This window comes from Clytia hemisphaerica, unplaced genomic scaffold (genome assembly GCF_902728285.1).
Source record: "Clytia hemisphaerica strain Z4C2 unplaced genomic scaffold, Clytia hemisphaerica genome assembly, whole genome shotgun sequence".
Classification (NCBI taxonomy): domain Eukaryota; kingdom Metazoa; phylum Cnidaria; class Hydrozoa; order Leptothecata; family Clytiidae; genus Clytia; species Clytia hemisphaerica.
In genome coordinates this window covers 153,675-166,833 of record NW_027103332.1, presented here as the reverse complement: position 1 = coordinate 166,833, position 13,159 = coordinate 153,675, and the positions used below count along the sequence as shown (strand labels likewise).

At 37.2% G+C, this 13,159-nt stretch overlaps 1 protein-coding gene across 1 annotated transcript; it reads right to left on the bottom strand.

Moving 5' to 3' along the window:
* Window positions 1-5,573: 5,573 nt before the first annotated feature.
* On the bottom strand, window positions 5,574-6,908 carry LOC136815778 (52 kDa repressor of the inhibitor of the protein kinase-like). The gene has a single exon (XM_067072229.1). The coding sequence runs from the start codon at window positions 6,906-6,908 to the stop codon at window positions 5,574-5,576; it is 1,335 nt and encodes a 444-aa protein (XP_066928330.1).
* Between the last annotated feature and the right edge of the window lie 6,251 nt (window positions 6,909-13,159).

Here is a 13,159-nt window from a genome sequence, read left to right as displayed (position 1 = left end):
CATTGTTCGAAATTCGCAGCACTTTGACATGTTGGAAGAAAAGTACCACCAAACCAATCCAACACGAAAAATTACACAATTCAACGAGAGAGCTTCTTTGATCTTGCCGCAAATGTTGGATGAAATGTTTGATGGCGATCAAACTTCATCCAACACCGTCCAACACGATTTTTTTCTTCTTTTTTTGAATTTTCATTTTTTTCCAAAAATTTGAATTGACGCAAACCGGTCCAACATTTCATCCAACATCAGAAAAAAGGCATGTTGGATGAAATGTTGGATCGGTTTGCTCTGGCCTTAATTTTTGTAATAGAATTTAATAAAATTAATTGAAAAAATCAAGTCTCATGCAAACTATTATTTTCACACTTACCTGAGACAATTTGTTTCGTTCTTTGGATTTCAGCAAAAACATTGCAGCACATTTTTTGAGATGCAGTTGAGAATTCTGTAAGATAAAATGTACTCTCATTTAAATTGTGCTCTTCTACCCCCTACCCCCAACACCTTTTTTAAGACAACTAATTTTGACGATTTTTATTTTGGCATTTTCGCTGCTTACCAAAATTAGTTCTTGCCAAAAGAAAATTGAAAACATAATGCCAATGGCTGAAATTGAGGTTTGTTTGTTTTTATCACCTCTCTGTCTGTTTTCATGTAGCCAAACAGTTTAAAATTGTGGTTCAACCTTTGTTGTATTAAGATTCAAAATATAACAAAACATTCTGCATGTACAATGAAAGAAAGATGTGGATCAATTTGGTAAACAAGTTAGAACTCACTTCAATCATGTTTTCATCGACCTGATGAGGGACAAGAAGCTCCTCTTCTTCTTGTTCATCTTCTGAAGACGATGATAGGCTCACATCATCAAAATTATGCTGTAAATTTTCACAAGGCACAACCTCTTCATCTACTTGTATTTCATCTGCATATTGAAGTCTCTCCTCGATTGCAACCGCAGGTAATGGAAAGGTATAATTCAAATGAAACATCAAAAATTGAAGGATTGAAAAACGAAATCAAAGCCTGTGAGAATATGATGAAAAGGCAGGACGAAGAAATAAACCATTCGAAAGCACAAGACGTCAATGTTATGGTCAACGAAATGAAAGAAACTATCGACAACAGAATAACCACGCTTGAAAAGAAGATTGAATTGAAGATGCGATTCGAAAAGAAAAGCAGATGGAGCAGCTGATTCGATCTCCAGCACGCAACCTAATTTTTCATGGGGTTGATGAATCGACAGATGGAACTGAAGAAGAAACAAAAATCGAGGACGAAGAATTTATCCATGACAAAATTATTGGTAAGCGGCTCCATCTGAGGAATATAAAGATTACCGAGACGCAGCGGATCGGGAAATTTACGAAAGAAAGAGAAGATAAAGCGAGATACCGACCAATTAAAGTCACATTTACGAACGAAGAGGACAAGAACACAGTGTTGCAAGCAATAACAAAAGAAAAAGGCTTTCCTTACCGAGTGACAGAGGATTTGACCAAAAATGAAAGACAGATAATTAAAGAATGGTGTAAGGAAGCCGAAAAAATGAATGCTAAAATCAAGGAAGACAACACAAAGTGGAAAGACCGGGGGAGCCCGCGAAAAAAACTCTATTTCAAAAAGATCATTGTAAAAAGTACGAGCGGTTTATAGAGGCCCATGTGTCTTCACGGTGGCCTGCAAACCTGTAAAGCTTTATTATTTTTATTTTATTTTATCACTGTAAAATGAACCTAATTCTGCTGACAGACTGACAATGATGCTTAAAATCTTCTCACTACTGTATATAGTCTTACTTTACAAAAACAAGAAAATTAATAATGTGAAAAGCCTCAAATACGACACATGCTCTATTCAATTTAAAACAATAGGACTAAAATAGAATAAAATAAGATGTTTGAATTAACAAGTTTGGAATGCGAGCTTGGTGGCTCTGATGTATTTTTAGTAAATTTCAATAAAACCAAAAAAAAAATGTCAGCCCCTAGCCACAGCGTCTCATTTCACAGTCTTCTGTTTCCATGGTTCCAGTGTCACTTCAGTGATTTGCGTTCATTAGCTTCCAGTGTCACTTCAGTGATTTGCGTTCATTAGCTTCTGCTTTAAATTAATTTTTTACGCATCTTATTTTTATGTTCAATGCGTGCGTTTTCATTATTTTTCTATTGTTTCATTATGTAATCTTTTGTTCATTTTTTGTCAGTTTTTTATCAAAATCGAGACACTTTTTTCAAGGAGCTCACTTGTTCCTTACTAAGAGAGATGTCATCATCTCCTTCGATCTAGGTCTTTAAAGACCTAGGTCGGAAACCTAAAGATGTGAAAAGAGACATGCGAGGTTCAAAGTAAAAGTGTTTTTTTTAGAGTCATGGAATTCAATTTTAAACTTTGATTTTTCAATCGTCATTTTTGGGCACTCAAAACACAGCTACATGTTTTTTTTATAAGCACAACGCTTATAAGCATATGAAGGCTCAGATTTGTAGAATTCCTAAGCATAACATAAGCATATGTGTCAGCCTGAAATATTTTTCAAGTTGTCATTTTTCATCAGTTTAAAATGGTTTGGTTGAGGTCAAGTAAAAAAAAGCACATTCCACAGCTACCACTGCTCCCAAATCTGAACAAATTTTTACAAAATTTCTAAAATTTCACTAAAACTTGGTTCGGGGATAATTTAAGCATGAATTCATAAGCATACAATAAGCATAATCTATGCCTGGATGCTTTGAGAACTTAAGCATACACAAGCCTGACCAAGGGGCATACACTTGCTTATAAAAAAAACATGTATCATTTACTGGCTACCTGGTAGGTTTCCTTCTCGCTTCTCACTCGTTCATTCTTTCGTGTTTTTCACCAGCCATCGGGGCTCAGCCATCGCGTCTCCCTAGGTTAAGATTAGGTTATGAAATTTTTGAAACGAATATTTTTTTAAAAATTTTTACGGAGAAATTTCTAGCCAATTTTTCCACTCATTTTTGGTCAGTTTTTGTCAATCTTACAGTATGTGAGATTCTTCATTTTTTCAATTTTTTGAGATTAAGATTTGTCAATTTTTCTCAATTTTTGGATGATCAACTTTCGTCACTTTTTTCAATTTTTTCTCAGACTAAAATTTGTCATTTTTCTTAAGTTTTCTTTGAGACTAAAACATTGTATTTTTTTTCTTCATTCAGTTTGAACATGCCATAAAAGTTCCAAACGCGTCAGTCTCTGTGCCCTGCCCAACAAATTTAGCCTATTGATCTTCTCGCCAGACAAAAAAATAAAATAAAAAATCTGAGCTGGACAGAATTTAATATCAGAAAAGTTGCCATTTTGAATGATAATAAATTGACATTTTATTGGTATAGAATAATATTGAGATAAATACAAGTTTCAAAAATAAACACTATGAACATAAGAATGACAGATGACAGACACCAAGCAGACGACAATTTCAATCTTTAAAATCAAGAACTTTGAAGTTCACCACAATTTCAAGCTCCAACATTTTTCTCGCAAAAATATGATGATCAGTATTAAGTTCAAATTGAAATGCCAAAGTATGGTTCATCATTTCTTTTTCTTCATCAGAAATCTCTTCTCTAATCAATAAGCACATAATTTTATCTCTTTTTTGTCATCCAAATTAAAATACTTTGGGCAATAGCATTTTCCCAATAAAGTGTCTTTGTTTGCATCAAACCATTTTAACGCTACCAAACAATCATCTATCTTATTGTATGCTGAAAAGGACAATATCAATATCAATGTACTCTGTACAAATAGTACTAATAGTACAAATGCTGGTCTAGAGTAGATATTTTTCTTTTCTTACTTTTATAGGTATTAATTGAGAACAATTCGCCGACGGTTATTCTGTTCAATAAGGAACAAGTTAAGAACATTGCTAAATTCTGTTCATCACCGTTAGATTATCAGGCGTCTGGTCTGTCCTTTGCTGTGATATGACATTTAACATTGGAGATTTCTGGGTGGTCATAACTACTTATTCCAATCTGATGGTCTTTTCAAAGAAGTACGGCCGACCGGTTACTGGAATTGGTCCAGTCATGATTTGTAAGACAAAGTCAACCAAACAGTATTCGTCGTTATTTCACGCAATCACAACTGAGGATCCTGATTTAAAGGTGTCTTTGAGAGCGTTTGGTCAAGGTGGTGAGAAAGCTATATTTGAGGCCAACTAACTGGAATTCCCTTTCGCGATTGGCTTCATATGCTCAATTCACATCCGACGAAATATGGATGAGTACATCCATTCAACCTTGCATCTTAGCGAATCGTGTCTCCAGGTCGTCGTAGCTGATGTCTTTGGCTCGACTCGTCAAGAAGGGTTGTACCATGCATGTACACGCACTGAATTTGACGAAAATCTGGCTCGGCTCAAAAATAGGTGGAATGAGCTGGAGACGAAAGAGAGGAAGGAAAACAACATGCCAGAACAGCCTAAATTTTTCACTTATTTCAAGAAAAATAAGGCTGAAACTGTTTACCACTACTGTCGGCAAATGGTAGTTATAGAAGCTAACATCTATCAGCACAATCGATTTTCGACTAACGCAACGGAGTCGATAAACAAAGCAATAAAAGTTTGGCAAGAGAACCACAAGGATGACATGCCTGGATTCATTGTCTCCTTGCAACAATTTGTCCAGAGCCAGCTTAACGAAATGAAGAAACCGTTGCTTAACAAGTCGTCTGACACCTTAATGGTCAACCCTAATTATCGGGAGTATATTGTTACAGATTATGAAGGAAAATCAGGTGAAATTTTTCATTCAACCTTCTAAGATTTATTAAAAATTCTTACTCTCTTTATCTTTTCTTTTTGCGCCGACGTCTTGTCTGAATTTAATCATTTTAATAGTGTATCCTTAGTTAGTGAGATAATTAAGCCAAAACTTCTTCCCCTTGTAAAGCTCGTGATTGAAAAAATTTAAAAAATATAAATCCAACAACTGTTGTTGTTGATGATGATTGTTGATGTCATGTCTTCTTTTCATGCATTGTGAGGGGATTATGAGTGATGAACTTGTGCTAAATAAATAAAACAATAAGAAGTTCGAATCCTGTATTTCGAAAGCTCAGAAATTTTGATTTCACGTTTGGATTTTTGACTATCATTTTACGCTTTAGCAGAGTGGAACGAAGGGCATTTTTGAGGTTAGGTAAAAGAAAAGAAAAGAAAAAGTACTTAAGGTGTACAAACTGTTCTCAAATCAAAACAAATTCATGAAACTTTATGCTCGCGAACTTTTTTCAAAAATAGTTGCATTGTTCAACTCCAGCATCTAAAGAGTAATGGCGCTATTTTCTAAGCCATTATACCCCACTAAAGTTAAAGACTAGGGCATTGTCTGAATTAACGAAGTATTTGTCACTCTTCAGCCATTTTTTGTGTAGAAATTTGAATATTCACCCCAACTTCGCAAAAGTTCATGCTCGCGAAAGTTTGTACGCCTAAAGTATACTCAAGTGACGAGTATGATTGATAAAAACAACCAATAATGTACAACGGTTTGGTTTAGAAAATTTTGTAAAATGAGATAATATCCCTGTCAGTCTCCTAAAATGTCAAGTAGTCTCATACGATGAGGATAGTTTTTCGCGAATTCATCAATAACATCTTCAGGGTTAAGTTCAATTTCACGATGGATGTAAACGAGTGCGAGTGATGTCAATCTATCCTGTAACATTCTAGATCGTAAATAGGTTTTCAATAGTCTTAAACGAGAAATCGATCGCTCACACGAGTTTGACGTGGCCGGAACAACAGCGATCAAACAAAGGATACGGTGTATGTTCGGAAACCATTTCTTGACGGAGTCGATGCTTTGAAAAGTTGCAACAATGGTATCTGGAAGAGCTGACTTTTCATTCTTATTCTGCTTCCAATAGTACTCCCATTGTTCCATTTCCATTTCGAGATTAATAGGCTCTGGCAGATCTTTTCGGTATTTATCAGCAAATGCTCGAACTTTACTTTTCCAAACTGAGGAATTTTTGGAACTGAGAATTGTTGTCGGTAACACATAGAACCCATCATGGTGGATACGATGCTCTTCACTAAAACGGGTTTCAAGCTCAGACTTTACTCGTTCTAACAGTGGAATGGTAAGAGATAATTTGTAGTACTTTTTGATATCATCTGTTTCGTAATTCTCCCGAAAATTTGATTGTCCTGCAATCCTTTTCATAGAAGGTTTAACTCCAAACTGGGCGGCGAATTCAACGGCCTCATTGAACCATTCTTCATGCTTGGAATCGACGGCTTTTCGACATTGGCCCAATGTACCTATTACATTGTCAACAGCTTTGTACACTTTCACAATATCCAACTTCTTCTTTTGGAGCTCTTCTGTCAAAGATAAAGTGTATGACATGACATAGCGAACGACAATCAAATGTAGGATAAACTGAAACGATTTCAGTGTCCAGTAAAGCCCCTGTGCAACGCTCCTAGCTTCCTTGTTGTAGGAACCATCATGGTTGTCAGCGATCAGGTCAAGGCTAATGAGAATTGGCTTCATCATTTCATGCACACGTTCCAACCCATCGATTCGTCTCAGCCATCTTGTTTTGCAGACATCTATGAGCGTATCCCTCCTGTCTGATGGCATGAGAGCTGCGATTTGTTGCTTCAACAATTCGGTTTTTTTGGGTGAAAAATGAAATACTTCACTGCATTTTCGGATAGAATCCATCATATTTCTGACTCCACGAACATTGGTCGAAGAAGCAACAGCCAGATTGAGCCTGTGAGAAGCACAATGGAAGTATAATGCTAATGGGTAGAGAGACTTTATTCTAGCACTCACACCAGATTTTGCACCAGACATGTTACCAGCACCATCGAAGGACTGACCACGTAACTTATTCATATCAGCAGACATTGATTTCAAGGCTTCAGTGATTCTGTTTGCCAGATACTCAGCCTTTGTTGATGTACAATCAAGGAAATCGATGAACTCTTCGCGGACTTCACTATGTTCATCAACGAAGCGAATAACTAAAGCCATTTGCTCCGTGTTGCTTGTATCCGAAGCTTCGTCGGCCATGACTGCAAAAATGGTGCTTCTTTAATTTCAGCTGCGAGGGTTTTTCGGACGATGTTACCAGCAGATACGATAATTTCGTTTTGAATAGTTTTTGAACGATAAGAAGCATTCTTGGGACAAGTTTTGAGGTGCGATTCTAGAACTTTATCTCCACTATCAATTCGAAACTTCAGGAGTTCTTGGAAATTTCCAGGGTTGTTGGTTTTATCATTTAGATGTTTTCCGTCGTCTCTATGACCTCTAAATGCAATATTTTGTCGTGCACAAAACAAAGCAGTTTTCACGATAGGTACTAGCTTTTCCCTGTTTTGAGCAATTTGGTTTGAGACTTGCTTGTTAAGTAGCGTATCGATAGGTTGCTGCTCATTTGATTGTTGGCTCATTAGACTCTGCATTATCGAAGTTGAAGCTTTATGGACAGGGCTTTTTGATTGGTGGTCTTTAAATTTGGTATTCATAGCATTCCACCAAGTGAGTGGTTCAGTGAACAATAACTTCATTTTCGATTGATCCTTTCTACCAAACAAGACGCAAGGCAAACAGTAAACACCATTGTGATGGGCAGAATAAGCAAGCCATTTAACATATTTCGAAGATTTAGGATCGAGATAAGTGTAACTGAAACGCCATCGCCTTCCAAACTTAGAGTCGAAAGGAAACTCATAATTAGAAGGTGGTTTCCACACGGTTTCGAGGAATGACAACTTTTGATTTTCACTCATTCTGTCTACCCTTTGAAAAACAATGCCAATATCATTGGGATTGCACTCGATAGCTGGCTTGGCAGGTTGGATCCTATTTGATGATTCGGACTGGCTACTTTCGGTGGGCCGAGCTTGGTTGAATTTCGATAGAATGGAGTGATTAGTTTTTGAGACGGTGCCTTGATCACTTGTCGGTAACTCCAGGCTGTTTGATGACTCCGGGATGGGTTGGCTGGGTTTACATTGGGTGGGCGGTTTAGTTTTCAATAAACTGGTTCCTAGTTCTTGGTTTGATAGGTCGATTTTAGATAGACAAGCACTTGATGCTATGCTAGACACGTTGGCTTTGGATATGGTAGGACTTGTGCTTTGACTCAGCTGATCCATTTTTGATAGGGTGGTAGTTGCTGTTTGGTTTGGCTGGTTGGTTTTCAATACGGTGGTGTCTGTCACTTTACTTGGCTGGTTGGTTTTTAATAGAGTAGTGAGTGTCGCTTGCCTCGATAGGCTGTTGCTGGTTGGTCGATTACTGGTGCTTGTTGGAGTGAACGGTTGTTTATTTGAGGGATTTGACTTAGCTTTCTTCTCTGGGATAGAAAAGTTAATGGTTGATTGTTTCTTTCTTTTCCTAGATTCATCAGTGTCGATCTTGATTGACTGACTGACTAAGCGCTGTAATAGACGTCAATGAAGTCAGATAATTTGTGTCAGTGGTGCAGAAAACAAAGTGGTTGGGCTTGGTATAGTCAGCTTTCGTATTGCACCACAGGATTTGTATTGTGTTTGTGTTCTTTTTACCAATAGTACGAGTGTATATTTGAGATAGATTGGAGTCCCTGGGAGTATATATTGAGTTGATACTACATCCTATGACTTTGCTCAAAGCGTAAATTGAAGCCATTGACGAGAAGGTACCAGGTTTTGTGACGAGTTTTGCTTCCTTTGCAAAGACATTAAGCCATTCTGGGTTATTCTCTTTCTCACTAATTGTGTCAAAATGGAGCAGCATGTTTATAAAGTCTGCATCCGTTTTAAATTTCTGTCGGAAATCTTTCGCCAACAGCAAAAATGTTTGTAAATGTTTATCATAGTTGACAAATATTTCAATGGCAGTAAGCAGTCTCAAAACCAAATTTAATGCTTCATCTCCATGCAAGCTAAGCGATACTGCATTGGACAAGCAGTTGCCATCAGGGGTTGTCCTGGAAGAAATAATAATAAATAATTAGGATTTACCTAAAATTCAGTTGATATTATTTTATTATATTTATATATTTATTCAGTTGATTTATCCTAGCATCTTTGACTAGCATTTAAATTTTGTCACTAATGTGGCCTGTCTAAATTTTCAAATGGAAATAGCAGGGATAAAACGAACATACTCTTATTGTCTGTCACATGTCACGTCAAGTCATGTCAAGTCAAGTCAAGGTATGTCAGTAAATAGTCTAGAAAAAGTGATAATAAGAAAATAAATACAAGTTAGAAATTAAAGTGGAACACCCTCATCGACTGAGGTCAGAAGATTCAAGATTCTAATCTTACTTGAGTTATAAATTTTACGAAAAGGCATCCTTTCATATAAACTTTTCCTTCTTCATGAGGTAAAAAAAACACAATAGTATGAAGTACTAAAACTGGTTTAAAGCAAAATACTTACCGTATAGCTTTGACAGGTTGTAATCCAGTTTGGAACAGATGCTTCAAATCGTTTGTTTGTATTACATTGGTTGCCACCTGGTCAATTGACACGGCTGTCAATATCTTTTTCTTTCTGGCTTTGGACAAAACATTCTCGTACCTAAAAATAAAATTTTAAAATAAATCATACTAAAATCTTGAAATAGAGTGCATACAGAGCAGTTTTTTGTAGTTATTGATTATCTGACCAGAAAAGATAATTTTGCACCAAGGCTTTCCCACTCTATACAATCAATTTTATTTCTCCAATTGATAATCAATCGATAACCCATCGATTGGTTCTAATAATCCATACAGTAGGCGGTAACCGCTCAAACTGCCAAAATTGGAAAATAAATAAAATAGTCTTAAAAAATCTGAACCAGAAGTCCAATTGACATGAAATTTTGTAAAGTGGTTAAGTATTTGATAAAGTACAAGATTGCATAAAAAGATTTTCTTGAAAATGCCTTGGTCAGGTTTACAATTTTTGAGGGTACGCCGATAGCCGATTTTGTGTTTTTCCAATATTTGGCCACCATAAACAGGCTTATTTCATAGTCCAGCATTATCTCTTCATCATAAACTATTCAGCTTTTACATGCACGCTAAACTGTGCCAGTATAATCTATGATTTTATGTCGCCAAATGGTCTTCGTCTAGCATCACCAAGCAAACCGACTGGGAACGCCTTGTTGGGGACTTTAGGCGGTCCCACACGACACAATCAATAATTTTTTCCAATCGGTGACAAATCGATAACCAATCGATGGAATGGATTTTATTTCTATAATTGATTTTAATAGTCAAGCCTTCCAAAAATTAATATGGCGGCCATTGAAAAATTGTCCTATTTGCGCACCCGCCCGCATCATATTTTCCCCTGATTTTCTGATGCAGAGATACAGGAAAAAATCCGGAAAAAGCAAATTGTTCTTTTGACGTATAGCTTTTATCTTGTTCGCTCTGGCGGCCATCAGAAAATTGTTCTGTTCGTGTCACCACCTTCCCCCAACATACTACAGAAGCGATTAAAAAAAAAATGGGAATTTTTCCGGGTCCTCAATATATAAATATAATTCCTATGTGTGTATCAATCCGTTAACAATAATCCTTGATCTATACATCGATTGGTTATCGACTTTAGCATCAAAAATAAGTATTGTCAAGAAAAGAAGCAGCATCGCTTGCATTAAAAAAGGAAAAACTTCAGATTTTTTGTGTGTGGAAAGTAAAAGTTTAAGTACATACCTTTCTTTCAAACGCAGAATCGAAGAACAGTTTGTGTTTTCATCTTCTATAAAGACTTGTAAGCGGTGTAGATCAGTCTTGACATCTATGTCAGATGGTATATGTCTTTGAAGCTTTTTCTGTTTTAGCTTCTTTCCTGTAGTTGTTGTAGACATTCTTGATCAATCATTCGAGCACTGATTTCATGTGTTTTCATGTAAGCGTTTCATTTAAAACTTTCCAGGGAGCTAGTGCACTCAATCCTGCTACACGAAATTCTTCAGTATGAAAATCGTTTCATTCACTTCATAAAGGTTGCAATTCGTGAAAAGTATGCAAAATCAAGTTCACATATCACAAAAATAAACTCCTCCTTCTAAATGAATTCTGTTCAGTTTTAATGTCCGAGTCCTTAAACTGAGAAAAAATCACGGCGGAGGAGAGCGAGCGGCTTAGAATTTGTAATCTTTAAAATCTTTGAAAGCAGATTTAGCGCTATATTATGCATGCGTCATAAGAAAGAAAGTCGCGCGCGGCAGCGCAAGGGTGACGCGCACGCGAATTAGCGCCCGAGTAAGTTAAGAACCCCTTTATTTATTTTTCATCAAATATTTTGACTATATGAAATCATAGCTTTCATACGGTCTTAATCCGCCCCTGTTATTATAATAATCATTTTCATAATTTTATGATAGAATTGCTAAAACACCAAAATCCCATTAAAATCAGTTAAATAAGTAGTTCATTCTTTAAAATATCTCAAACAAGTCCATAACTTCTCTCTCTAACAATAAAAATTTTAACATTCTTCCAGTTCAGTCTTCTTCGCTCGAGGATGAAATGCAGCGAATTCGTCTTCTCTTTTTAGGAGGAGACAAAACATTCAAATGTTGGTTTTGATTTTGAGTGATACTGTTGAAATAAACAGTGCATTGATTGAAACTATACATTGGTTGGTTTGCTGGTTGTATAGGTAGAGGTGGATGATTGAAAAAATCGAAAGAGGGTGGTTGAGAGATATGGTTGTAGGGGATCTTGAATACCAGGGGCCAGGAATACCAGGGGCCAGGAATAAATCGGCTCGGATTTTTATTGTGCCCACGAGCGCACCCATTCCATATCTTTCGCGATCATGTCCAAAATGGTAGCTTCAGCTGCTTCTGCTTTTAACACCTTCACGTTCACCTTGGAATTGTCTGATGGCTCATATTTTCTTTTCTTGATTGTCGATGGTATATAAATAATAACCAGGAGGTTTTTCTACTTTAGTAATATTTACGTTAGTGAATGTTTGACTGAAACGATATAAAGAATATATACAATGAAGGTGATATATGTCTATCTCCCCCCTAGGTTCAAAATGTCCAACATAAAGATAAAATATAGGATCATCCTATCAGTCCTTTCTGTTATGATCCATTGAAAAAGAAAAATAAATAAAAAAAAATAAAACAGGGCTGGATCATTCTTTCAGTCCCTTTTTATTATGATCCAGCAGACGACGTAGGGCCAGAGGTAACTTCTGTGCTGTTGTGGGTGAAGACAGTTCTCTGGCTGAACTAACGTCTCCAGGGTTGCCGGACGTCGGAGTCAGAGGCGGAGTTTGTACGGGCAAGTCATGAACAATGGAATCCCTCTTGACATTGACATTGGGTGTCGATGGGGTGTTCTCTGGAGTGGATCGAGGTGTTTCCATTGGGCCATCAAGTTTTGCTGGTTGGATGTATTTGAAGTCATGAATTTGATGGCGGTGTGCAGTCTTCTGGACAGCTGGGACGAATTTGCGTAAGAACCGTCGATTGCGATTTGTTGGCAGACCAGAGCCGTCCATTCGAACTGTGTCTTTGTCAAATTGATGAACTTCAACAACTTTACCTGTTTTGTCCCATTTGTGTGGGTGGGGTCCACGTTGGTTCTGGACCCTAACATGGTCACCAATTTTAAGTGGCGGGAGTTGTTTGGTGTGCTGAAATCTTTCACAGGTTTTCCGAAGATGCACACCGCAGGTGAGAGACCGGTTGATGGATCTGGGCAGTTGCGATATTGTGGTAGTGCTCTCTGTAGTTTATCTGTGTCCAAACTACCGTTGGGGCCAGTGTTGTCAGTGATCAGTCGTTTTGCTGTCTTGACACCAATTTCAGCTCTGCAATTCGAATGTGGGAAAGCTACCGAAGAAAATCGTTGATGGACTCCCCAGTTCTTCAAGAATGTGGTGGTGGCGTGTGATTTGAATTCTGGTCCTTCATCTGATGCTAGCTCCTCGGGGATACCAAAAGTGGAGAACTGTTTGCGAAGACAATCTATCAGGCATTTCGATCCTTCTTGAGCGCGGTCAATGGTTGGCCAATTTGAGTATCTATCTACTGTTATCAGTTAATGTTGGCCTTCATACTGAAAATAGTCGGCACAGATAAGTTGAAATGGATATTCTGGAGATGGTGTTGGATATGGAGGTGAGCTTGGTTGCGATGG

Bases quoted from the DNA above. Each gene is read 5' to 3' on its own strand.
- LOC136815778 (XM_067072229.1), bottom strand. From the start codon at position 6,908: ATGTCTGCTGATATGAATAAGTTACGTGGTCAGTCCTTCGATGGTGCT.